This window comes from Benincasa hispida, chromosome 10, assembly GCF_027475165.1.
Source record: "Benincasa hispida cultivar pf3 chromosome 10, pf3_genome.v1.1, whole genome shotgun sequence".
Taxonomy (NCBI): Eukaryota; Viridiplantae; Streptophyta; class Magnoliopsida; order Cucurbitales; family Cucurbitaceae; genus Benincasa; species Benincasa hispida.
The window spans coordinates 45,638,548-45,666,026 of record NC_143487.1 but is presented as its reverse complement, the minus strand read 5'-3'; the positions used below and the strand labels follow the sequence as shown (position 1 = coordinate 45,666,026).

At 36.8% G+C, this 27,479-nt stretch overlaps 1 protein-coding gene and 1 non-coding gene across 3 annotated transcripts; one reads left to right on the top strand and one right to left on the bottom strand.

Annotated features, from left to right (window-relative positions):
• The first annotated feature begins 583 nt into the window (after nt 1–583).
• On the top strand, nt 584–26,443 carry LOC120088350 (cyclin-C1-1-like). Of its 2 annotated transcripts, XM_090305963.1 has the most exons (10): nt 674–810; nt 912–1,018; nt 4,908–4,947; nt 5,502–5,596; nt 5,968–6,012; nt 6,557–6,675; nt 6,785–6,899; nt 15,513–15,563; nt 24,095–24,242; nt 26,086–26,443. In XM_090305963.1, the coding sequence occupies exons 4-10, from the start codon at nt 5,511–5,513 to the stop codon at nt 26,188–26,190; spliced, it is 669 nt and encodes a 222-aa protein (XP_090162089.1). In that variant the 5' UTR covers nt 674–810; nt 912–1,018; nt 4,908–4,947; nt 5,502–5,510; the 3' UTR covers nt 26,191–26,443. The 2 variants fall into 2 exon arrangements, with proteins under 2 accessions (XP_090162088.1, XP_090162089.1); XM_090305962.1 differs by lacking the exon at nt 5,502–5,596 and having other exon boundaries at nt 584–810.
• Nucleotides 24,315–24,414, bottom strand: LOC120089598 (U6 spliceosomal RNA). Its single transcript, XR_005485273.1, has one exon. It is a non-coding gene; the product is annotated as a U6 spliceosomal RNA (small nuclear RNA).
• Nucleotides 26,444–27,479: the final 1,036 nt, after the last annotated feature.

Sequence of the window (27,479 nt, the reverse complement as noted above, 5' to 3'; positions counted from 1 at the left end):
AGAAAATGAAGTAATGGAAGAGGGAGAAGCCGACGAGATAGAGGGCGAACAATGGTTATTGGTTGCCGTTGCAAGAAAAAGATGTGGAAGACGCGCATGTCGGGCGGGTTGCAAATTTTTGTGCGGGCTGCGATATTTTTGGTATTTCACATATTGGGTTGGGCTTTCTTCCATCCGTTTTGGGTTCTTTTTTATCGTAAATAATTTGAGTAGTTTTATTAAATTTGAAAAGACCCCTAACAATAATGCATCCATTTATTCACTTATTCATATATGTATATATAATTCCATATAAAAAAAAAATCTATTAACTAAGGAAACTCGTGTACCGATTACACGATTTAGGGTACACATGGATGTCGATTTGGAGGATTAGTACACGATTTTTACTACCCTATTTTTGTCAATAGTTAGTATTTATAGCTTATATGTGAATTTTCTTTTTATATTTACGTTATTTTTAAAATAATTTTTGAATTACCTTAAATATGTCATTTTTTTTTTTCAAAAACTACAACTTAACTCCGAATGGAGATATACAAACTCCATGTACATATAAATTTTAGGCATCACATCTATGAGTGGTCAAATTGCCTAAAGATCAGTGTTGTAAAAAAAATTAATGTAAACCATTGGGAAAAGATGTTTACAAAAAAGACACGGAAAAAAAAATTTGCTTGCAGGAAGTTGATGCATTCATGTCAACACCGTGTCACCGACTACTATAAAACTCGTTGCGGTGCCGAAAAGCTGAAACTCGGGAAATTTGTTCCAAAGTATGGCGGCTAATTTCTGGACTTCATCGCACTAGTACGGTCCTAGACTATCCTAACGCTTAACTGATTCTTATAATTTCTATATTTTCGATAACTTTTTTGTTCTTTATCTCTTTGTGCGAATGTAATCTAAAGCAAACAACTCCTGGATCAAGAGGAGGTCGATGTGGTGCAATCGCTCGATAAAGATAGGGGCATCACTCTCGAAGACTTCAAGCTCATCAAGATGCATATGGCAAATTGTAATTACCCTTTTCCTATCTCCTTTTCTTTTTTATTAACACATCTCTGATGTTGTACTGGTTGCCGTGTTTTTTTCTCCCTCGGTTCTCGTAATTGAAGTTAAATACGCAATAAATTTCTCTTCATTTCGAAGTAGTTTTGTTCTCTGGACTGACATTTTCGACAAATATGTTGTAAGCGATCCAAGAAGAAGAAAAAAGCCTTGGAGAGACATTCTCAAACTTAAGGAAGTGTTGACTTCCAGAATTAGCATTTTCATGTATAATTCTATTTCAATTACTTTCCCTAGGCTTTATGTAATCCTCAATAGCAAGAGCCAATAACCTTTTTATTGGTAAAGTTTAGAACCATCCAAATGCTACTTGGAACATTAAATTAAGAACAAATGAAAAATTGGATTTATGTCCAGTGGATCATACCTACCAAGAAAAAGTATTTTGTTTTTGTTGAAACGGTTTTTCTTTATCCATGGGCAACGAGTTTTGATGTATCAGGGGTATCGGTCAATAAGGTAGGCATCATCTATAAAGCGGGTCTTTTTGTTACTCAACGGATAGAAGTTACTCTAGGGATAATTTGCTGATCTTCTCAATGGTTTGGAGATGCGAAATTGGATTTTTCTTCTGGATTATCTCACAGTCACAGACTTCGCATTCAAGTTGATGATAAAGCAAGTGGACATATGTTGGTTTTGGGATTTGTCATGAAGTTTCCATAATTGATCCTAGCTCGTGTTAATGGATTTGGAAGAGTGGATATTGGAAGAAGGCCATTTGCTGAAACATATTGATTTAGCAAGTCAGATTCTAATTGAACTGACAGCTTGTTCTTGGCAGTCTGTGGAATGGAAAGTCAAAGCTTTGTTTCTGTGGTCAGCTTGATTTTGAAGTTATTTTTCTCTTTGGTTATTTTGTGTTGATTTAGATGTTTAGAGTTACATTTCCCTTGCTTTTGCCAAGCGTTTATTGTTCTCTCTAGGCACATTTCTCTGTGTCGTTTACTTTGTAGAAGAAACTTTGAAGACTATGAAATTTCAGATGGAAGCAAAATATTGTTGGGTAAAAGATTTCACTTGAATCTTCTTTGAACAAGATTGTAAGATACAACTTCTCATTAAGAGAATGAGGATAGAGGATTGCTGAAGGACACAAAACACAGAACTCCAATAGGAGTGAGATAGACTATTGGATTTCCAGAGGACTGAAAGGATTCCATCCGCCGCATGGAGGACATGAGGTCTCCGATTATGAAGACATTCCAGACTCATTCAAGAACTTGAAGCTTTTCGGTTTAAAGTTATTAAAAGTATTCACAGCTCCAACACTCATTGATGGCACACTTCTAGAAAATTTGGTTTGAGTTTGAGAAGTTCTTGGATTAGAATTTCTAAAACTTGGCTAAAAGTTGACACTCTTGCTGCATTCAAGTTGGGAAATGGGAGACGTATCCGATTTTGGCTTGATCCTTGGGTTTAAGAGCTTTCTTTCTAATCAACATTCCCATGGTTGTATGGGATTGAATTATTCCCCAATGGTTCGGTCTTTGAACATTGGGATGAGAATATGTCAATATGAGATCTTGGAAATAATAGGCATATTACTTTCAGAAGATTTCTTAAGGAAGAGGAAATATCTGATTTTTCAGCATTTATTGGGCTGTTTGGACTCCATACAGCCTTATTCTTCTCAATCTCAATATTCAAGGCGTTGGGTGTTGAATTCTTCTGAAATTTCACGGTTAACTCATTATCCAAGCATGTAATAGCGGCTCCCCTTTTAGACAAAGTTGTTTATTAGGCTCTTTGGAAATCCAATAGTCCAAAGTGAATTAATATTCCTGTGTGGACTATGCTTTTTGGATCACATAATTGTTATCCCACCCGTCAACACAAGCCTCAACAACACTACCTTTCTCCCTCGATGTGCCCTTTATGTTTTGCTCCTAGTGAAAGACTTGCAACATTTGTTCTTTGAGTGTTGTTTCTCTAAATTAGCCTGGGGGAGATTATTCTCATTTTTTCAGCTTTAGTGGAGTTTTGTCTAGTCTTTTTGGGAAAATATTCTTCTGATTTTGGTGGCCCTGTTTTGGCCAACAATTCACCGATTTTATGGTCCAATGCAGTTCAAGCTCTTCTGTTTGAGATTTCGTTTGAACGGAATCAACAGGCTTTTTTTCATAATAAGTCCCTTTCTTGGTCTATTTGATTGGATTCACTTGCCTCCTCATGGTGTTCTCGTTCTAAGACTTTCTCTAATTATTCTATTCAAGACATTTGTTTGAATTAGAATGCCTTCATTTTCTCATTAGAATCTTTTTGTTTTATCAATGGAAGGTCTTGTTTTCTTGTTTTCTTTTTCTTTTTTAATAAAAAAAGAAGACTTATAAGAGTAAGAATGTAAATGTGCAAGAGTAAATCAGTTATTTTGGCAGGAGGGAATGCTAATAAATATTGTCTGGTTGTCCGGGGGTTATATGGGTTTTCGGTATACGTTGTGTGGTGTTGTGATTTTGGTGAGGAAATTGTTGGCTAGTGTAGCCTGGAGAACCAGCTCTCTCTCGAAAAGCCGAGTACCTTTATCTTTCTTATTTCTTGTCCTTGTTGTGAACTCTGTTATTTTGAGAATCGTTAAAGTCAAGAACATTTCTGGCTGTTATTCTTGTTATTATTTGAAGTTAATTGCAGGAATTACTTGTTAGATACCAAACAGAGGATTTCGTCCACCTCATGGACAGGGAGGTTTTTTTTTTTTTTTTTTTTATGGAAGGGGCAGGGGTATGTGTTGTGTTGTGGGGCATTTGGGGGGACGTTACTGGTTGTAATTCTATCTCTTTTTGTATTTTGATGAGCTTTAAGACAATGTTATTAGTTGAAAATTAAATATATTTGAATTATAGAAAGAAATGAGTTTCAATTTTGAAGACTGTTTGGTGTATGGTTTTGGGTAATTGATTTTGCAAGTTTTTTTCTTCTGAGAGTTGCTAGATCCTTTCTTGGCATTCTTATTTATATTTTGGCTCTTGTAATATATGGAGATTTTTTTAAAAGGAAATTTGAAAACTAAAATTTGATTAAGGAAAACGATAGAATACAAATGGGCCAAATAGGGAAAAAAGCCAACAAAAGAACAGGGCAAAAAAAATAAAAAAACCAACAGAAAAATAGGCTGGCTACAAAAGGACATCCCAGAAGCAACCAAAAAGAACCTAACCTAATGTGGAAGGAAATGGCTCTGTAATGAACCCTAAACTAATATGGTTCTGTACACATCTTCGAATGTTGAGAAGTGAAATTGAGTAGAGCATGGCAGAGTTGTAATGAATGAAAGTATGGCAAAAGTGAATGGCTCCAAATGGGGGCTCGAACAATATTTCATGTTGGCCTTCACTTTATAATGACTAACAGAAGGCAGTGTTCATGTTATATTGGTTTTGTTCTATATTTGATTACAGTTTCTAAAAAAAAGGCTCTGTAATGAATAATTCAAAAGTCATTTCGTCTAATCTAGAGCTAAGGATCAAAATCTCTCCACACTCTTGAAGATTCTATATTTTCTCCTAGTTCAGATTTCTTATGCAAAGAATGCACCACTGTGGCCATGAAATGAAAGAATAATGCCTCTGAATCTGATTCAAAGAGTTAGCACCCCATATACGACCTAAAATGTAAAGAATTTGACCTTGTAGGAGATAAGGGTTACACAGAAGACTAAAAGAAGGATTAAGAGATCTCTTCTTTATCAGTTTGATTTTTCTTTTCAGTCTCTTTAAGTTTGTTCCATGAACATTTTCCATCTTATCATTTACTGATGAGAAGTTTGTTCTTGTTAAAAAGAAAAAAAAAGAAAAGAAATAGGTTGTTCTCTGATTCTTGTTTTTCTTTTGTTTCAGATATTTTGAAGTTGGCCCAAAATGTGAAAGTTAGACAAAGGTAGCCATGATTCGCTCATTTTCTTTTATGATATCATTCTTTTTCATAATGTCATAAGATCACGTCTACAATTGCATTAAAAGTGCTCAAAATATCAAGAGAAAAATATAATTTATGTCTTATTTTTTATGAGTTGGATATAGTTTCTAACATTGAAGCAATAGACTCAATTGCAGCGGTTTGCTTCTTTGATGTGAGGCATTGCTTGGAAGGTGCATGCCATCCCAAAGCACGGAGGCTTGCGCTTAATGCACCCTCTGCACTTTGTTTGTTCTTAATTTTTAATTTTTAAACTCTTAACCTAAACCGTGCATTTAGGTTATTACTTTAAAAAGATTAATTTTCTGTTAACTCAAATGCACCAATGCTGCTGTTAGCATGTCCTAAGCTTCTTCAATTCTCTCTCTCTGACAGTCACTCTTTCTCTTCTCTGAATCTCTCTGTCCCTCTTGAGTCTCTTTTTCTCTTTCTTTCTCTTTGATTCTATTTTCCTTGTTGAGTATTGCGAAGACTAAGTATGAAATCCATAAATAAATCTTTCCAAATACCTTCAGGAATAGGTAATGGGCAGACCAGTATTTTGTTACCGTCCTTTGGTGGTTTGGCAAACATCTTTGAACAAAGTTATGGATAGCTTTCCTCATTTGAGGTAAAAAAATATCGAGATTGTAACAACTGTAATGTTGGGCTTTAGTTGGCTGGTGGTTGTCTTTGGTAGTTTTTATAGTAGGCATTGTTTTTCAGTATTTGAAGGAGGCATGTCTATCGAATTTGTTATTTCTTATTCGTACCTTTTCTCTCCTTTTGGAAGTTTGTAACTTTTAGAGTTTTTCATTACATCAATGAGAAGTTTTTTCTTGTTTCAAATGAATTCATGTATTCAAATAGAAATTCACCTAGCTTATGTGCTCCTTCAGGGAGCAGTATATATATCCTTGATTTTTTATTATGCATTCTGTATTTATTTTTATAAAATTATCTCAACGAACAAGTTTTTCTTACGTTCAATCATTCTTTCAGGGTGGTTGCAACTGCTATTACATATATGAGACGCGTTTACACCAGGTACAGTAGAATTCTGTTCCAGAATGGCAAAAGTTCTTATTCTGCTGACATGGGAGTTTCATTACCTGCCTCTTTTCCTTTCTTTGCTTTTTTGGTAATTTATGTTTCTGTGATGATAGAGAACTCTTTAACCGTCAGCCAATTAGTAGTACTTCAAGAGCTATTCCAAAAACTTTTCGACTGCTAACAACTCTTAAATATATATAGTATGTATTTCTGAAGTGTAGACAAATTACACCAATTCATCAATGAAGGATGGGCTGATTCATTCTCTCGTCATTTCCATTTTTTTTTCAAATCCATAGCTTTTCTGTTTTACATATAATTTTTAAATCTGTTCTAAATCTTTTTCCTCCTTTTGTTTTTTCCGCAATTTCTCTATTCTCTTGAAGGTTATTGTATCTTTGAGCATTAGACTCTTTTCATTTTATCAATGAAAAGTTATGTTTCCTTTTAAAAAAAACATATGATTCTTAAATCTTAGCGTCTCTCAATTTGTTATGAAGCACATTAATGAAGTTGTTTGCAATTGATTTTTTTTCAGAAAGAGTATGACAGAATACGATCCACGATTAGTGACTCCAACCTGCCTATATTTGGCTTCAAAAGCAGAAGAAAGCACAGTTCAAGCTAGACTTCTAGTGTTTTACATTAAAAAAATACGTAATCATATTTTCTTTGACATGCTATAATTTGATTATTTGCTTCCATTCGATAGAATATGCCCTTAGTAGTATGTGAAAAGTCGTAATCTGTGGTTCTTGCCCTGCAGAATCTGATGAAAAGTACAAGTATGAGATCAAGCACATACTAGAAATGGAAATGAAGATTCTAGAAGCCCTTGACTATTATTTGGTGGTATTCCACCCTTATCGTGCATTGTCTCAGTAAGTAATCATATTGTAATGCAACCTGGACTATTATTTGGTGGTATTTCAGCCTTATTTGTAAAGGAAACTAAACTTTTTATTTTTTTACTGATAGAATAGAAAAAGTTGAAATACAAATTTGGTCTCAAAAACCTAGGGTGCATCTAATAAGGGTCCCCAAACTTCCATAGATTAGGGCAAGCCTTAGAACAAGCCACAATCTATTCCTATTGTAAAATCTAATATAGAGTCCACTCTAAATACTTAGATGCATCTTATTGCTGATGAACTCATTGATGAATGGAGGAGGAAGGATAAGAAAGGCATTGTGATCAAGCTCGACATTGAGAAGGCTTTTGATACAGTGGATTGGGCTTTCCTTGACTCCATCCCGTAGGCTAGGGGTTTTGGTAACTGTTGGAGAAAATGGGTCATGGGCTATCTAACATCTGCAAACTTCTCTATCATCATGCATGGTCGTCCCCGAGGTAAAATTTGTGCCACTATGGGTATCAAGCAATGAGATCCACTGTCTCCCTTCCTCGTAGACTGCTGACTCAAGCTGAAGCGGATAGGAAAATTCAAGGTTTTGGGTTGGTAAAGGTGGCCTTTCCATTAGTCATCTTCAATTCGTCGATGATACTATCCTTTTTTCCACATACAATCACGACTACATAAAAAATCTATTTGATATCATCAAGGTTTTTTTAAGCCTGTTTTGGCCTATCCATTAACCATCACAAGTCTGAATATTTTTGGCATTAACCTCTCCTTGGTTGAGCTTCAAATCATTGCTGACCTTTATGGTTGTAAGTTTGGTATATGGCCTAATTCCTATCTTGGGCTCCCTCTTAATGGCAAGCCGAGAACCCTTTCTTTTTGGGCTCGAATGGTTGAGAAAATCGAGCGGAGAATCAAAGCGTGGACTTTATCATATATTTCTAAAGGTGGTAGGCTAACTTTGATTCAAGCCACCTTGAGCAACCTCCCTACCTACTACCTTTCCTTCTTCAAAATACCTAGCAAAGTGGCCCATATGATTGAAAAACTCTATAGAGATTTTCTTTAAAAGGGGAAAGAGGAGGGGTCCAACCTCCACCTTGTCCGTTGGGATCTTGTTACTCTTCCCCAAAGTGTTGGTGATCTTGGGATCACTAATATAAAGTTGAGAAATGAGAGTCCCCTTGCAAAAAGGATTTGGAGGTTTAGGGTGGAAAAACATGCTTTCTGAAGAAGAGTCATTGCTGCCAAGTTTGGCTTCTCCGTCTGTGATAACAAATCCAGATCACGCTCTGTCCACTGCTAAAGGCCCATGGGAAAACTTGTTTTTTCTTCAACCTTTGGTGGATCATAGTCCTTTATTCGGCTTCGGCACTGCTTCTAGCCACGACACCTTGCTTCTTACTTCTCCAGGTAACTAAGTTTCCCCACACAAAGATACAATATCTTGAGGTGGACTTCCTATCTGTAACAGAACCAGCCCAATCTGAGTCTGTGTAGGCCTCGATGCACCTTTTATCATGCTTTCTAAAAACCAAGCCCTTTCCAGGTGAAGACTTCATATACCTCAGAATTCGTGTAACCGTCTCCATGTGTCTTTCATACGGAGCCTGCATAAACTGAATGACCAAGCTAATTGCATATGATATATCAGGTCTGGTATGCGAAAGATATATCAGTTTCCCCACAAGCCGTTGATATCTCTCCTTGTTCACAGGAACATCCTCTACCGATACTATCAGATTGCTGTTGACTTCTATCGACGTATCTGCAGGTTTTACACCCTGTTATTCCAGTCTCTCTCAATAAATCTAAAGTGTATTTCCTTTGAGACATTGAGATCCCTTCCTTCGATCTTGCTACCTCCATTCCTAGGAAATATCTCATGTCACCGAGATCTTTGATCTCAAACTCATTTGCCATTCGTCGTTTCAACCTGTCAATCTCTGCTGAATCATCCCCGGATAGTATAATATCGTCAACATAGACAATCAAGACAACTATTTTCCCCAGTGCTGACTTCTTAGTGAACAAGGTGTGATATGAATGCCCTTGAACAAACCCCTAAGATTTAACAAAGGTGGTGAACCGATTGAATTAGGCTCTAGGGGACTGCTTTAGGCCATACAAGGACTTTTTTAATTTGCAAACCTGATTACCAAATTGTGCTTCGAAACTTGGAGGTGGGTTCATATATACCTCTTCTTCTAGTTCACCATTCAGAAACGGATTTTTCACATCCAACTAATGTAGGGGCCAGTCTTGATTAACGGCAACTGAGAGAAGAACATGAATAGTGTTAAGTTTTGCCACATATGAGAGTTTCTAAGTAATCCACTCCATACGTCTGAGTGAATCCTTTTGCAACCAATCTGGCCTTATATCTGTCGAGAGTTCCATCTGACTTGTATTTGACAGTAAAAACCTACTTACACTCTACTGTTTTGTAACCTCTCGAAAGACTAACCAGATCCCACGTTTTGTTAGTCTCAAGAGCTCGCATTTCCTCCATAATTGCAGCTCGCCATTCAGGAATTTCCAGAGCCTTGTGCACATTGTCTAGAATCATCACAGTATCCAGGTTGGTGGTGAAAGCTCTAAATCTCGTAAACAGGTTACTGTAAGACAAGAAGCTTTTCATAGTGTTTGGTGCACAACCTCGTACCTTTCAACAAAGCAATCAACAAATCCAAGGTAGCATCAATCCCATTAATCTTGTCTGCTTGTTCATATGTACCCATTTGTTGTTCATTTTCAGTCCCCTGAGCATCACTTTGTGCTTCATTACAACCATAATCCTTGACTTTGCCAGAGTTCACTACATCACTTTCAACATACTTATTATCATCAAGACTAGGGTTACCTTGAGCCTGAGTCGGTTCTGGTTCTGATTCTTGAACACCTTTTGGCAGGGCAACAGGGGGAACAATTTTGGGAACTATTTCCTTTCGGAGATGCTTCCTATAGTAGGTTATCCAAGGCACTTGTTTTGCAGGGAGGACAGGCTCATTTGTTTCAGGAATAGGTTCAGGAAACAGGTCTAAAGGAACATAGTAAGTGGAAGTGTTAGCCTCTTCACTCGAGGTCTCCCCCTGAAGAGGACTAACGGGAAAGAAGGGTTTGTCCTCTAGAAAGGTGGCATCCATGGTGGCTAAATACTTTCGAGAGGAAGGCTGAAAACACTTGTAGCCCCATCGATGGAGCGGATACCCAACAAAGACACATTTTTGGGCCCTAGGAGTAAATTTACTTTGGTGATGATTGTGATTATGAACGAAAATGGTGCACCCAAACACCCGAAGAGGAACAATTGGGAAATGGCGAGTGGACGAGACAGATTCTTTAAAATGCTCTAATGGGATCTGGAATTTGAGCACACGGGAGGGCATCCGATTGATGAGATGAACTGTAGTAAGTACAATATCTCTCCATAGATACGAGGGTAAGGATGCAGGTATCATGAGGGATCGGGCTACTTTAATGAGGTGGCGATTTTTCCATTCAGCCACTCCATTCTGCTGAGGAGTATAGGCACAGGAATTTTGGTGGATGATACCTTTAGAGTTTAAAAACTCACGAAGGGACTGGTTAACAAATTCAAGTCCATTGTCACTTCGAAGAATGGTGATTTTGGTATTGAACTGGGTTTCGACGGTGGTGTGAAATTGTTGAAAGACCGTTGTCACTTCAGACTTGTCGGTAAGCAGGAACACCCATGTAAGACGGGTGTGATCATCTATGAAGGTGACAAATCACCGTTTACCTGACACCGTTGTGGCATTCAACGAATCCCAAACGTCACTATGTATCAGGTGGAAGGGCCAGGAAGGTTTGTAGGGTTGTGAGGTAAAGGACGCCCTAGGTTGTTTTGCACGAATACAGACATCACGAGATAAAGATTAACACATTCACATTTCGAAATAAATGGGAAAATAGATATTTCATATAATGAAAATTTGGATGTCCAAGATGAAAATGACATGATAAGAAATCAGTTTCAGAAGCAGTAAGAGAAGACAGTAAACAAGTGCTAGATAAACTCCTAGAAGAAGCATCCTTGGAGGGGAAGTAGAGCCCCCTATTGTGCCGAGCAGTGCCAATCATCTTCCCCGAGCTCAGGTCTTGAAATGAAACATTATCTGGTGAGAAAACGACTTTGCAGTTCAAATCTCTGGTTAATTTACTAACTGATAGCAAATTATAAGATATCTTTGGCACATGTAAAATATTCTGTAAAATTAGTCATTGAATTGGAGATAAGTGACCTTTTCCAGCAACGAGGGCAAACGATCCATCTGCATTTCGTATTCTCTCATTTCCAGCACTTGGATAATAGGAGGCGAATTGATCATATGATCCAGTTAGGTGGTCCGTTGCTCCTGAGTCAAGAATCCAGGACTCATCCCCCTCAACAAGGAAACTAAAGGACTGAGGAGTACCTGATTGTGCAACATTGTTGGTCCCAACTGTACCTGGATCCACATGGCTAGTCACCAGGGAGGCATCATCAACTGTTTCACCCACAAAGGCTCGATTGGATTAAGACTTATCATTTGGAGGTCGCCACTTGCCATTTGGTGGACAACCGTGTAATTTCTAGCATTGATCTTTTGTGTGCCATGGTTTCTTACAGTGTTCACAAATCAGTGGAGACTTTCCATTCTGTTTGTCATTCACTGGTCCAACTGACTTGACTCCAAACGCAGCAGAGTCTAAGGTGGTGTTTGCGGTACTGTTCATAGCGTTGGTTCTTTCCTCTTCTAACCTGATTTCTGAGCAAACTTCCATCAGGGACGACATTGGTCTTTGTCCCAAAACTCACTCCGGACACCATCAAATTTTGAGTTTAAGCCTGCCAAAAAATCATATACGCGGTCAGCCTTCTCAATCTTCGAATACTGAACCCCGTCAACTGGGCAATTCCAAACAACTTCGCGACACAGATCCATTTCTTGCCACAATAGTGACAATTTATTGAAATAGGATGTTATGTCAAGGATACCTTGCTTGCACTTGTGTACTTGTTTTCTCAAGGTATAAAGACGCGAAGCGTTTTGTCTTTTCGAATATAGCTTCCCAAATATCCCGAGCTGAAGCTGAATACAGTAGGGGCTTCCCGATCTGGGGTTTCATATTGTTTATCAAAATTGAACGGAGGAGAGAGTCCTCCCCCTTCCAAATACGTTCTTGGGGATCCCCAAGGTTTGGTCTTGGTATCTCTCCGGTTAGGTATCCGAACTTATGCCGTCTCTCAAGGACCATTTTCACAGATTGAGACTAAGAAAAGTAGTTTTGGCCGTCAAGTTTTTCTCCAATAGAAATTCCTGTAGAATTACCTACAGAACCAGACATAATGTTTGTAATAGGTAAAGCAGGGTAAGCGGTTACCGTTTATGGCGAACATAATGGAAAGCCTGAATACATATCTGGGTGACAGTCAACCGAAGGAATTGCGGTGGATCTAATGGCTGCCCCGAGTGCGAAATCTGCCATTGCAGCAAGTGTGCCAGTTGTTGTTGTAAACCAATTGTTCCGCCAAAACCCACTGTGGGTTGTTGTTGCCCATAAAAACCCAAATACATAGACTCCGTTGGCGTGGAGGAAGCGGCTGACTGAGCAAGGAAGTGGCCCTGATGAACCGGGTGGGCTGCCTGAACCGGGTTCAGCTAGACCAAGTTTGGCTGAATCGGCTGGTTCAGTTGGAACGGTTGGTTCAGCGCCTGGTTTGAAGGAGCAGTCACTCTCGTGCTTGGGTAGGGTTGTCCAGTCGACTGGGCGGCGCTTGGCTGCTGTCCGATTGGTTGTGATGGCCGAACTTGGAAATTTTCGGTGATCAGTTGTGGCTGTGTGTTTTCGAAGGTGGTTGAGATGCTCGACGGTAATAGCTGCTGTGGCTGTGTGTTTTCGAAGGTGGCTGAGACGCTGTAGGGCTATGCGATGGAGGGAAGGACACCAACGACGATCGATGGGCTGTGCAACTGGTTCTGACCGGTGGGTTGCACGACGGTGGTGGTTGTTTGTTGTTGCACAAAAGTTTGGTTCTGCAATGGCCTTAGTAACGATTGTAAATATTGGTCGACGACAACCCTAATTTCAACACTTTGGGAATTTTCCACTTGATTTGCATCCCTTGCTAGGTTTGATGACTGAATTTCTTCAATCCTTGCCATGATCTCATCACCATGCTCTGATACCATATTGAAAATAAAAGGGTAGAAGAGAAAAACACCAAAGTTACGTGGAAAACCCTAGATCAGGGAGAAAAAACCACGATAAGAGTTTTTTATTAATTTTTCTGATACTCAGTATACACTACAGGGATAGGTATAAATAACTAAACAGCGAGAAACCCTAGACTGTAGACACCACATAAGAAGACCAAAATGCCCTTAGGGGCTAAACCACAATTTCAACAAGTATAATAGTATCTCTTCCTGCACGTTAGTAGGAAATTTTCATATGAAATTCTAACATTTTCATTGCAATATGAGCAGTGCTTTAAAAAGCCATCTCGGGCGCATGCCTAGGCACACCTAGGCCCAAAGCGCAGGTCTGGCGCCTTGCCTTGGAAAAGCGAGGCTCACAAAATAAGGCACGCCTTAGGCGCGCGCCTTTTGTGAAGCCCCAAGGATCAAAGCCCTGCGTCTTGGGGTTTTTCAATTATTTTTAAAAAATAGTAATAATTAAGGATTTCCTTCTTTATTAACTAAAAGGATCAGGTTTACCAAATCTAAATGCAAAATTTCTTGTGTTTTGGGTCCCTTTTTTCCATATTTCCACTTCAATTATACTCTCTCTTTTTAATGTAATATTTTTATATATAGTGCGCCTCACAAAAAAAAACTTGCACTTTTTTGTGGGCCTTACCAAATCTAAATGCAAAATTTCTTGTGTTTTGGGTCCCTTTTTTCCATATTTCCACTTCAATTATACTCTCTCTTTTTAATGTAATATTTTTATATATAGTGCGCTTCACAAAAAAAAACTTGCACTTTTTTGTGGGCCTTGCTCCTAGGCTCTAGAGGGCCATTGCACCTTAAGGCGCCTTGGGCATTTAAAAACACTGAATACGAGGGAGAGTAAGAGTTAAAGAGAGAGGACAAACTAGTCATATGATTAGAAGCTCCGGAATCAATAATCCACAAAGAAGGTTTGTGAGAAGAGAAGATTTGAGGATAAATTCCTGGTTGCGTCAAGGAAACATAAGAATTATTAGATGATAAATTGGTTGTTAGCAACGTCATGGTTGGATGAATTTGCTCTTTTGACATGGTGACAAGTAATAGGAAATAATAGACTTTGAGATTCAACCAGGATAAAGGAACAAAAATAGAATTTAGTTTCTCTGAATTGAACCGAACTAGATGCTGACTGACCAAACCAGGTTCTTGCAGACCCAATTGAACCAAGTTTTTGTGGACTAAACCAAATTTGGGAGGACAAGTATCGTGAAATTAACCTCGAAAATAGATTTACGAATAGCTTTAGAGAAGAGACCTACAACAAACACCAAACTCACAAACACGAGCAAGGAACCTGTCACGAACGAAAAACCCAACACGAACAAGAGGATGAAGTCACCGGGTAGGAGTTTTCCCTTATCCGAATGGGTCTTGTAAGAAAATAGGATTTCATATTGAGCTCCAAATATACGCTATTGGGATAGGATGACTCCTACTAGCTGACGATCGGAGTGGACTGAATTGCAAGCTTACAACAAACACTAATAGAGATGGGTGAACTCGTCTGAGGTTGAAGACCTTAGACGGTGATGGAAGTAGACCATGGTGAATGGTGGTGGTCTAAGATGAAGACGAGGATGACCGGTGGTGATAACTTGTGAACATTCGACAAGATCCAAAGACGCTGTGACAAATGAATGAACGAGGTAGCTGAAATGCAACATCTGATGGGGATATGTGATTGATTGGTAGCGGCGAATGATTGGAGATAATTGACAGTGGAACAGTAGCTAGGGTTTTTAGGGTTTAAGAAAACTGGGGTTTTTTAGGCTTTCAAAATCATTAGATGCTCTGATACCATTTCAATTTGAGTGGAATAAATTATTTTGCATTCCTATAATCAATTGTAAGATACCTAGCCTTCTTATATAGGAGAAAGACCCGGTATATAAAAGGAAAGAATTATAATGAGAATATAATAAAATCATGGATGATTTTACAGTTATTATCTTAGTTAGTATCGGTTGGAACTTCTCAAAGCTCATGCAGCTATCTTCTTCTTATCCTCCTCCATGTTTAATATTACACCTCAAATTAATTGCCTTGGTTTGGTTATCTTGTATCTTTTGTTGTTTTTTAGATCTCAGCTTTGTCGTGATTATTCATATTATGTTCAATCTTTTTCTCTCTCACTTCTTTGTGGAGTTTGTAATTTTAAGGATTGGTCTCATAGAAAAGACAAATTGTGAGTAGCCCAGCTGAATTAAATGTGCTAAAAAAACCTGCTTTGGACTTTGATCTTTTTGGTTTACGCGAATTCTTCTTGTCCGTTTTGTTAACTTTCCCGTCCTCTATGTTTTCATATATATTTAGAATCATGGTTTTGTTTATCCTAACTCTAAACGCCCCTCACCCCCCCCAAAAAAAAAAAAAAAAAAACCACTGGCAGGTTGCTCCAAGATGCAGGCTTGAATGACATAAATATGACTCAAATGACTTGGTAAGGATCTGATCGATGCATTATTTCAATTTAATGCTTCTCTTATCATTTAGCTCATCTTTTTTCTTGTCATTCTTTGTTTCAAAATTTATGGAAGTTTGAGCGTAAAAACGTGGATGATCATGATTTTCTTGCGTGCAATGTACCAGAACCTTTTTCCTTCTGTAGTACTTGTGGATAAGTTTAAGCCACTTTGCAAGGACTACGTAATTGCTATAAAAGTTTGAGCATAAAAACATGTACACATTATTTAGATGTACTAGGACTACGTAATTGGTTTAGGGTAGTTCTATTTGATAGTTTAGTCCGTGAGTATTTTTGCTGGCTCATATGCGCCTATAGGTGCTAGGTGCGTGTGCGCACGGACAAGGGTGTTTATCACAATTGCATACTTTCAAGTACAGGACTTGCTCTAATTCGACGAGTAGGTCAACCATGTACAAATCAGAAGTCGTGGACAATGTCACTATATGATGTAGCCTCCACTCACCATTTCGAGAGAGAATGGTTTTATAAAACATAAGAGAGAGGAGTTTTGAAAACATCATTAAAGAAAGTATTGAAGGCTGACAATTGCAAGAAAGATTTGATTGCAAAAAGTACAAAAATACTTAGTCGGGGCTTGACTTGTGGGTTTTCCTATAGTACATTCTGAACATATTCCACCATGACAGGTTTGCATATCAAAAGTGGCGAAATGTCACTTGACTTGAAGGAAAACTAAACTATTTACAAGACTTTAATATAAGGTGATTGAAAATGGTTTGAACATGAGGCAAACACACCTTGGACAAGCATGCCGAAGACACTGGGTTCGGGTGAGCGCACACGGGGCTAGTGCCACTAACCTCTTTAGTGTTAATGTTTTGTTGGAAGGATTGTTTTATGATTACGTTTTAGAACACAAATTTCAATAGGATAGTTCTATGTTAACCATTGAGAGAGAGGGAGAGGGAGAGATAGATCGCATCGAGGCGTAAAATCTATGCACCTTGTCTAATGATTAGAAAAATAATAGTGATTTGCCTAGCTTCTTAAAAAATATTAAGGTTTGAGTTGTGACAATTTGAATTAGGACTACTTTTACTATTGTGACTTTTCAAAACATTGAAGGCGAAGATTTATAGTACAAATAAATCTCATTAATGATAATAGTAGTAGTAGTGATAAAGATTCCTTTTTAGAATTTTGATTAAGTGAAAATTGTGGGGGTGAATTTTCTTTTTGCATTTTTTATGACAATCATGTTTAGCAGTATTTGGTTATACCAATTTAGGATTTTTAAAATGTTTTTTATTCACTATTTGAGGCTTACGCCTCATATGGGCTCGCCTCTTCAAGAGGAAAAGCCTCCGAGGCTACCATGAGCATTTTAAAACATTGGTATAATTGTATTTAACTAAAATGTTAGTCAATTAAAGTTTAAACTAATGGTAATTTTCATCTTAGAATGGGTGATATTTCTCCTTTAGGCTCTCTTAGATTTGTGCATGGTAAAATTGTATTTAGATTAAAATGTTAGTCAATTAAAGATTAGACTAATGGTAATCTTCATCTAAGAATTGGTGATATTTCTCCTTTGGACTCTCCAATTCAAGGTGAGTTATTTTCAAAGGCTTTTAAAACTTTATGGATGTTGCAAGATTAATTGAAGGTAAGCAAGATACAAAATTGTTTGAGGTAATTGATTTTGTTGAAGATTGTTTTTCAGTTTAGTTAGTGAAGAAACCCTGAGGGGCTGTTTGGAGCATTGGGTTGAGTTTTAAATTTGGCTCCTATTTAGGAAAATAGTAGGACTATTAGTATAATTAGTTGTAAGGGTATTCTATTAATTACAAATGGAGTTTGTTAGGTCTTTTGGGTTACAAATATTAGGTGAGAGTAAGGTTAGAGGTGTGAAGAATTTTGTTGAAATTTTTGTCTAAATATTAATGGTTAAATATATTCCTTTACTATCTTTATTATTTTTCACAGAAAATAATTTTATTCCTTCAAATTTAAGTTGGTATTAGAGCCATGTTCTTTTGCCTCCGCCATCGGAACCCTAGTTGTCGAACTCATCGGCGCATCCTACTTCCAGTTGAAGTCGCGCCATCGTCAGTATTCAAAGTCGTTCGAATATCACTCGTCGACGTTCAGATCCAGCTCACCTTCGTGCGCATCGGCGTTTGCTCACATTTGCCAAGATCCGCACACGACAAGGCGTTTAGAGCTAGCTCACCTTCGTTCACGTCGACATTCTGCTTACATCCGCCCATCATCTCAGATTTGGCTGTCCAAACCGCTACACCTTTGCCCAGATTTGCGCACGACATCTGCTCCTAGACTCACTGACGCTTCTGCTTCTTTTGCAACTTCTACTGTCGTCTGCCTTTATCGTTGGTGCTGGCATTGTTTGCCTCACACGTCATCACCGACGCTATCACTCGGTGCCGTCGTGGAGTACGCCGTCAAGATAGATCGTCACTTTTGTTCTAGGGTTTGGAGGTCACTTTAATTTGGTTAAGTTTTTTTATATCTTAGGCTCATTTGGTCTAAAGAGTGGTCTAAGGTTCAAGTTTGGTTTGGTTAAGAGATTGGTCTGGTTTGATTTGAATTATTCTTTACTTTCTTACTCAACTTGAAGTTCAAGTTCTAAGTGGTTTCAAATTTTTGAGTGGATTTCTACTATTTCACAATTTTTTTTACCATGTTGCAAGAGCAAATTCATCAAATTCTAAAACTGCTACCCACCAATTTGTCATCTACATGTGTTTTGTTTGTTATAATATATATTTAAATTAATATATATAGCTGTCCTTTATCGTAAATTTATATATCCTATATTAGGGTTTCTCATTCACCTATATATATGTATCTTTTGTCTAATTAAATGATAAGAAATTCATTCTCCAAAAGTACAGAGTACATGAGATCAGAGCATTCTTTGTTTAGGGTTTAGAATATTCTTCGACGACTTTGTGAGTTAGGGTTTGAGATTGGGTCATCAACTTCGAGTGGCTGTTTGTCGACACTGCCCACCTCAGGAGGAGTGTCGCCGCCATCCACCTCAGTCAGCCTTTGCCGTTCGCCAGAAACTACCAATGCATGAGGTACACGTGCTGGCGCGTGGGTGCGTGTGAGGCCATTTTCTTCACTTCCATTGGTTGGGTTCGTCTCGGGTTGCCTTTTCCAGTCCATCTGTGCCTTTGGTTCTACCAACATCTACTCGAGTGTGAGACTGTTTGGAAAATACCCTTTTGTTCCTAGGGTTTGTGACTGTTTTGTTCTAATTTGGGGCTATTTTGCTCTTTGGTTTACCTTGCTTTTGATTTTGATTTGTTTAATTCTACTTGTGGGTTCGTGTGTTAGTCCTTAATGGATGAGATGAAGCATATGATTGTATACAATGTAATTCCTTTAGCATCAAAGATAACATAACATAAGTTAAATAGTGCTAATTACTGTGATTGGCTTCACACGATTCAGTTTTATTTACTTAGTATTGATATGGATGATCATGTGACTGAGAATCCACCACAGGATGCTAAGAAAAAGGGTTGGCTTCGTGGTGACACTCGACTTTATCTTCAGATTAAGAATTCGATTGAGAGTGAGATTGTTGGTTTGGTAGATCATTGTAATTCTGTTAAAGAACTCTTAGAGTTCTTAGAATTTTTGTACTTGGGAAAAGAACACATCCATCGAATATTTGAAGTTTGTATGCAATTCTTTCAAGCCGAATAGAAAGTAGAACCTGTTACAAGCTACTTTATGAGGCTTAAGTAGACAGCTGCCGAACTTGCCTTCTTATTACCTTTTAGCCTAGATATCAAAGTTCAACAAGCCCAGCGAGAAAAGATGGTTGTTATGATATTTCTGAATGAACTTTCATCTGAATTTGGGATGAATAAAACACAAATTCTTTTCTAATTTTAAAATTCCGTCGTTAGAGGAGGTCTTTAGTCATGTTCTTCATATTGAGAGCTCTCAATCTGGTTCGTCTGTTTCTCAACCTATTAGTGTTCTTATAAGCAAGAATAATAACTTTCGAGCTACTCTAGGGATGACCAACAATTTTTAGAAATCTAGTTATGATAATTGAAAATTAGATTCTCAGGAGATTGTTTGTCACTATTGTCGTAAACCAAGACATCTGAAACGTGATTGTCGAAAATTGTTGTACAAGGCTCAACGATCTCAACATGCTCAGATAGCTTCCACTAGTGATATGGCCGAAAAGTCTATTACCATCCTTACTGAGGACCTTGCTAAATTTCAAGTATTTCAGGAATCCTTGCAGGCATCTTCTTCATCGAATCCTATTACCACCATTGTTGAGACAGGTAATTCGAAATGCCTTCTTACATCATCTGCCAAGTGGTTCATAGACTCAGGTATCACCGCTTATATGATAGTAATTCTAACTTATTTTCTACACCTTTATTCCCTGCCACATCCCTATATGTCACTTTGGCATATGGATCCACCTCCTTTGTTCTTGGCTTCGACACTATTCCTCTCACCCCATCTCTTTCTTTGTCCTTTGTATTACATTTGCCTCAATTGTTTTTTAATTTAATTTCTATTAACCAGCTTACACGTGGCCTTAATTATTGTCTCTCGTTTTTCCCTAGTTATTGCTTATTTTAGGATCATATGACAAAGAATATTATTGGTAGAGGACATGAGTCGAGGGGCTTTTACATTTTTGACCACCAGATACCAAAAGTTATAGCATGCTCTGGAGTTACATCCCTGTTTGCAGTTCACTGTCGTTTGAGCCATCCTCTTTGTCCGTGTTGAAGAAACTTTATCTTGAATTTCGTTCTTTGTCGTCTTTGAATTGTGATTCGTGTCAATTTGCTAAATTTCATCGTCTTAGTTCTAGTCCTAGAGTCCATAAGTGAGCCAATGTTCCATTTGAGTTAGTTCATGATATTTGGGGTCCTTGTCCAGTTGTGTTCCAAACAGGTTTTTGTTACTTTGTTACTTTTGTTGACGATTATTCTCGTGTGATTCGGTTATATTTAATGAAAAATCGCTTTGAGTTATTGTCTCATTTTTGTGCTTTTCATGCTGAAATTTGAAATCAATTTAATGTCTCTATCAAAACCTTGCTCACTGATAATGTTGGTGACTATTTCTCTCATGTACTTGGATTTTACTTATGTGATCGTGGCATCATTCATCAATTCTCTTGCGCAGACACTCCATCTGAAAATGGAGTTGCTAAAAGAAAGAATAGACACCTCCTTGAAACAACCCGCGCCTTATCCTTTCAAATGCATATTTCAAAGCAATTTTGGGCTGATGCGGTGTCCACTGCTTGCTTCTGATTAATGGAATGTCTTCCTCTGGCCTCAATGGAGAGATTCCTCATCGTACTCTTTTTCTTACGAAATCTTTGTTTCCTATTGCCCTTAAAATCTTTGGCTGTGTTTATTTTGCTCGGGATATTCGTCCACATCGTATGAAATTAGATCCAAAATCTTTGACATTTTCTAGGCTATTTGCATGTTCAAAAGGGTTATTGTTGTTATTGTCTTACTCTTAACAAGTATTCCAATGTTATGTTTTTTGAAGATATACCTTTTAGTCCCTCACCAGTCATTGTAAAGGAGAGGAGGATGATCTTTTATCTATGAGATTACCTATTCCACATCATCTCCTGCCAAAAAAAATTTATTAGAGATTAGCTAGATGATTAATTTATCTGTCTCATGCATGTCCTGATATTGCTTATACAGTGAGCATGGTTAGTCAGTTTATGCATGCTCTTGGACCATCTCATTTTGAAGCTGTCTATAGAATTTTGAGGTATATGAAAGAGTCTCCTGGAAAAGGTATTTTATTCAAAAGGAATAATCACTTCCAAGATGCAGTTTGGACAAGAAGCGCTACAAATAGTAGATCTACCTCTGGTTATTGTTCCTTCATTGAAGGAAGTTTGGTTACATGGAGAAGTAAAATATAGAATGTGGTGGCCAGAAGTAGTGTTGAAGTAGAGTTAAGAGCCTTAACTCATGGAATTTGTGAAGACACATGGATCAAAGAATACTAGAAGAATTGAAGACTTCTTTGATGCTGCCTATACGGATTGACTTGACAATAAAAGCTATTGATAACTTGTAGAAATACAAGTTATTGTTCTCTCAAAGTTAGAATAATTAGAATCTTTAGTGACGTAAACACACTCATTATGAAGGAAAATGCATGAAATTCCATAAATGTAGTAAACTCATACAAAATTATCATTTTTAGTAAAAAAGCTGCTTCACTAACGCATTTCAATGCAGGAATAAGAACTTTACTAAGTGTTGCAGTGAAGGCTAACGCAAGGGTATGCATCCCAGACTGTTTGACGCATGAAGGATACAGTTGGCTTGTACATTTCATGTCAAATCACCACTTGCAGGTATGGGTATCTGACTGACAGCGTCTGAGCAATCTAGAAGTGGCAGGTGGCTGTCCTAGGGTATGGAAATTAATGCAGTCAAATCATCAAGTTGTTAAGAGATTGCCTATAAAAGGGGAAGCTACCTGCAAAATCAATAGTTAGACACTTTTGAGCTTAGACAGTTAGAATTTTCATAAGAACCAGTAGTTAGAACTCCCTGTCGTCTGCAAGCAAGAAGTAGGAGGGAAAACCACCATTCCACTGTTGATCAAGAGGTATTACTGGAGAGAACCTCGAGAGAGATATCTTTTTCAACTCCTCCACCTAATTGGTTGTAGCAAGTATTTAAAACAAGCCAAAGAGGACAAGAGATTGAACTCTGCAGCTTGACTTCTTCCTTTTCATCTTACATTTTCATTCACCATCTTATTTCATCGAGTCGAGATTGTTGTACAAACACTTATTTATCTTTAAGTCAATCTTATCTTTGACCATTCATCACTTCTCCATCTATTTACTCTCAAATCTGTTTGTGTTTGTGAATTTTCTGACTTAATTACTTTAATCAACTGATCGAGATTGTTGCTTAAGTCTTCTTGATCACTTGATTAAAGTAATTAAGTAGTTAAGTCACTCGAGAGCAATTTAACTATTGAAAGCATTAAGTCAAGGCGTGAAGTAATTTTAGAGATAGAATTGCTCATGTCTTTTGTCTGTTCTTTATAACCAACGCATGCACCCTAGAGATAGGATTATGCGTGCAATTCGCATCGAGAGATGTTGAACTTAGCATAAACTATAGAATAGAATTCCCAATGCTTAGCATGAGCACTTAGATTGTAAACAAACATCTGCACCATCTTCATTCCATCTTCATTGTGCTCATATAGGCTTGCTATTCCTGCTAGGAGGTCAATACATATCACTTACACTGAAAACCATTCATCCATAAATCTATTTCTCCCTCCGAACTGCTATTTCTTCTTGCATGCATGCCATTAGTTTAGTGTAAATAATCAACACCACTCAGTTAATTAGGAAACCTCTGCATTAGATACGAAAAAAATTCTTGCATTAGTACATTCTAGAGTCTCTGTGTTCGACCTTGGACTTACCAGGAAACTTAGGTTAGATTTATACTTTGGTCTAACTTAAGAAAACTTGTACGCATCAGCAAGGTGTGCATGCGTCTATCACCAATGCTACGTCTGATTTCCATACTAAGAGATAGAGCAATTCTTCATCCATCTCCATTCATCATAACCATTCATCACCATTCTCCTTCATCATTTTAAGCACTCTTAGAATCAAAATTACGAGGTGAACAACTACCATCTCTATTGCTCATAATCCAGTTATACATGATAGTACAAAACATATTGAGGTTGATAACCATTTTATTAAGGAGAGGATTGAAGCAGGAACAATAATATGTATTCCTTATCTTCTTACGTTAGAGCAAATTGTTGATGTACTAACTAAAGGCCTTCCAAAGAAACAATTTGACAGATTGATTGACAAGCTGGCTATGGAAAATATCTTCAAACCAGTTTGAGGGGGAGTTTTGGAATTTTTATGTGTAGATATTAATGGTTAAATATTTTCCTTTACTATCTTTATTATTTTTCATAATTGTAAGAGGTCTTTCTCCTATATAAGAAGACATAAGATTGCATGTAGTGTGGGAGAAAAATAATTTTATTCCCTCAAATTTAAGTAATTTTGTGGTATTTCTTTTGGAAAATTAGGAAGAGACTAATCCTCTAGGAAGGGGAGGTTACCTTGTTACTTTTCTTACGATATTTTAGCATATTCTCATATATTTCCATACTTTAGTGTTCTTGAGTGGGATTCTTGTTAGGTGGTGTTCTAGTAAATTGGTATCATGTTCCTAACATATGTCTATGTAAATAGGAAGTCAATGTTTGGGGTGTAGAGTTGTTTAGCTGAAATTAGGAAGGATTGGAGAGTTGATTTATTAAGTTAATGATATCTGATGCAGTATTTTTGTAATCTAAACAAGTGTTGATTTTATCATGGTTATTTTTGTTTGCTTAACCTTCTGTGTAACCATTCAATTGTACACATATTTTTTTTCAAATTTTTAACACTCAATCGGTAACCGAGGATCTTTAACACTCGATTTGTACAGGGGACTTGTGAACGACACCTACAAGATGGATCTAATTCTTGTACATCCACCCTATTTGATAGCTTTGGCTTGCATATATATTGCTAGTGTACTAAGAGAGAAAGACACAACCGCATGGTTTGAAGAACTTCATGTTGATATGAACGTGGTGAGTCTATTGAAAGCTAAATTTCTTCCTAAGTTTTATATGTGAATGTGGTGAGTCAATTCAGTCTCTGTTATTAGAATCGTGCATTGGGTTTGTTTGTGTGTCATCCTTGCAAGGGCCATGCTAATCTTCTCTGTATCGTTGCAATTTTATCGAATGTACCTGAAGGGACTCGTGCATTGAGTTTGTTGGATAATCGAGGATTATACTTTGATTGAGAACAACCTAGGGATAATTGTTCAAAAAAGTGATTAGTAAGAGAATACCACAAAGAAGCTTTGAGGCTAATTGATTCAAACTGATTTTTTTGTCTTTTTTCTTTTTTTTTTAAGGAAATGAAACTTTTTATTGAACAAATGAAAAGAGAATAATATAGTACAATGAAATCAAAATAAAAATAAACAAAAACAACAATAAAAGCATTTCAATTTAAACATAAATCTTGAATAGAAAAATATGCGTGGAAAGAGAGCACTATGAAGAAGCTGTGACTTGAGCAGAATCAAAACAATCTCTTAATGGAAGAGATTTATCCTAAAAATCCTCTGTGGTCCTTCAAACCAAATTTATGAAAGAATAGTTTTAACCACAATGGACATAATAACTAAAACTTAGATAACAAAGGGGGGGTAACCAAAAGCTGAAAAAGAAAAATTTCCTTGAGCAGATTACAAAGCACCACCCACAAAATATTGAAGAGTGAAAATAATTTCCATCAACATGGCTTAGAAGAATTTCACTCAGAAGATATGCGGAAAATCTTCACCATCAGCTAAACATGAAGGGAAAATTGAAAAACACAAGCAATGGGAAGGAAACTTCCTTGAAGTGGTTGAACAATTTATCGAACCATAATATACCCAAAGGAGAACATTTACTCGATTAGGCAATTAAATTTTCACAAGGCTTTATAAACAAACTTTTCACTAGAATTGGAAGCAACCTAATGTTTAGCAAGTGAATCAGAAAGTCTACCAATAGAATCCAACTCCAACTTCTAGAATCAGGGAGATTAGCTTTATACTTACCATCTAAAAACTCTGAGATCTAAAGTTTCATCATCCTTCAGCAATCAACAAAGAAAAGGGATATTTTGTGAAAGTATAGGTTTTTAACCCAATGATCTAAAACGGACTCATTGGGCATTTTGAAGAGGTGAGAAAAACTGAAATATAGAGAACCATTATTCCATGCTTCTTGCCAAAGAGATTCTGCTGCCATTGCCAAGTTGGAACAAAGCAGAAGACTCAACTTACACCAAACCTTAGAAATCCTGATCCAAGGGCTTGGAAGGCTCATACCAAAAGGCTCAAACCTTAGAAATCACTTTCTTCTTCATCTTCCTTCAGATTGGGTTGCACAATCTCCAGGTCGGAAGTGCTAAAATTTTCTTCCTTTACGCTTCCACGCAATCGATTGAAATTAGGGCTTTAATGTGTTTTGAATCCGTTTTCCCATGGTCACATAGTTCTTCAATCCTGTTTTATCTATCTAAATTGTTTCCATTTTCTTCAATTTCATCAACTACATGGGTGTCAACGAGATTATCCCCAAAATTATCATCAAGATTTTCTATTTGGAAAATTTATGTAAAACTCTTAGGTTTGAGAGAATCAGAATACTTTATTCCATTCACTATTATATGTCTTAGTTTGGATCCTTTTGTTACTCTCTTGTAATTGAGGCTTTTTATTTGCTTTCTTTTTTGTAATGAAAAGTTTCGTTATCTTGTTCAAAAATTAGAATTAATTTGATAAATGTTCCTGCATAGAAACATTATAGTCTATATATATATATATATATATATATATATATATATATATATATTTTTTTTTTTTTGCAGGTCAAGAATATCTCAATTGAGATATTGGACTTCTATGAAAACCACAGGATGATAACTGAGGATAGAATTATTTCAGCTCTTGGCAAGCTACCAATGAAGTCGTGAACGTGAAACAGTTTCTACTTCCTTTAAGAAAATTTGTCATATCTATCTTGCCAAGCTAGGTTCTAATTTGTGAATACACAACTGTTGTTCTTTCAGGAAATTTGTCCCAACTCTATGCTTTACCAAGCTATGGCATATTGAGAACGAGATTTCAATTATATGAATATAGCGATAAAATATCAATATCAACAGAAATTTTTGTAAATAAAGAAATTTATTAGAAATTAGTAGTTAAGATGTTTTTACTTCCAAATTGAGTTATAGATTTTAAGGAAAGATATGTTTATGATACCAAGATTTTGAGTCTAGTTTCCATTTGGTTCTTAGACAAAAGTTCTTGCATCTAAAAATAAATATGGAACCCCAAAACGGCTAGTGGAAAGAAGGTTGGGAAAAAAAAAAATTCTGAGGATTCATTTTTTAACTTTACTTCTGAAGATGTTAAATTTTGATGATAGTTAACTCATTCCTTCATCTGGAAAGAAATTGAAAATTTTTCTCGAAGGCAAAAATTTGGTACTTTTTCTTAAAGAGGGTTGGTATAGGCCATTTTTCATCCGTTTTAAAGGGTGTCATTGGCCTCTTTTAAAGAGTCACTTTCTTGCTTATATTTTTGGGTAACTTGGTCGGACATTGTTTGATAGATGAAATTTTAAATTTTTTTAACCCACGTTCCCTATTTAAGAAAGTGTTTGCACACAGAAACAAAAATTCCAAGAGGGTCGAGGAAACCACGTTGGGAAAAATGCTAAAAGTTTGAGACCCCATTTTTTAACTTTACCTTAGGAGATTGTTAAATTTTGATGATAGTTAATCATCTCAAAATAAATTTTAAACAAAAAATTTCATGGCAAAATTGATGTAGTAGGATTAGGGTATTATGGTCAAATCTTTGATTGATTAGAATTGGGATTAATTTCGTTGGTTAATTAAGGATAAGATTAGTTTCTTTTATTAGTTAGGATTTCGATTAGTTTACTTTTCAATTCTCTGTAAATAGAGTATTCTTGTTTTGATAACTTTTGATCAATAATAAAATTCTCTCATTTGGTATACATAAAAAAAAATTTCCAGGACAAAAAATTGGTCATTTTTTTAAAAAGGGTTAGTATAGGCTGTCTTCCTTCCGTTTTAAGGGGATACCTTGGGGCCTTCTAAAGGGTCACCTTATTGCCTTTATTTTTTTGGGTAAGTTGGCCACATGGTTTGAAAGATAAAACTTTAAATGTTTTAATCCACATTCTCTAAGTAAAAAAAAGCTCTTGCTATCAAAATTAAATATGAAACCA

Coding starts and splice junctions, on each gene's coding strand:
- LOC120088350 (XM_090305962.1), top strand. CDS start 779: ATGGCGGCTAATTTCTGGACTTCATCGCACTA. Junction 6,676..6,784: donor GTTTTACATTAAAAAAATAC/GTAATCATATTT, acceptor CTTGCCCTGCAG/AATCTGATGAAAAGTACAAG. Junction 15,564..24,094: donor AATATGACTCAAATGACTTG/GTAAGGATCTGA, acceptor CGATTTGTACAG/GGGACTTGTGAACGACACCT.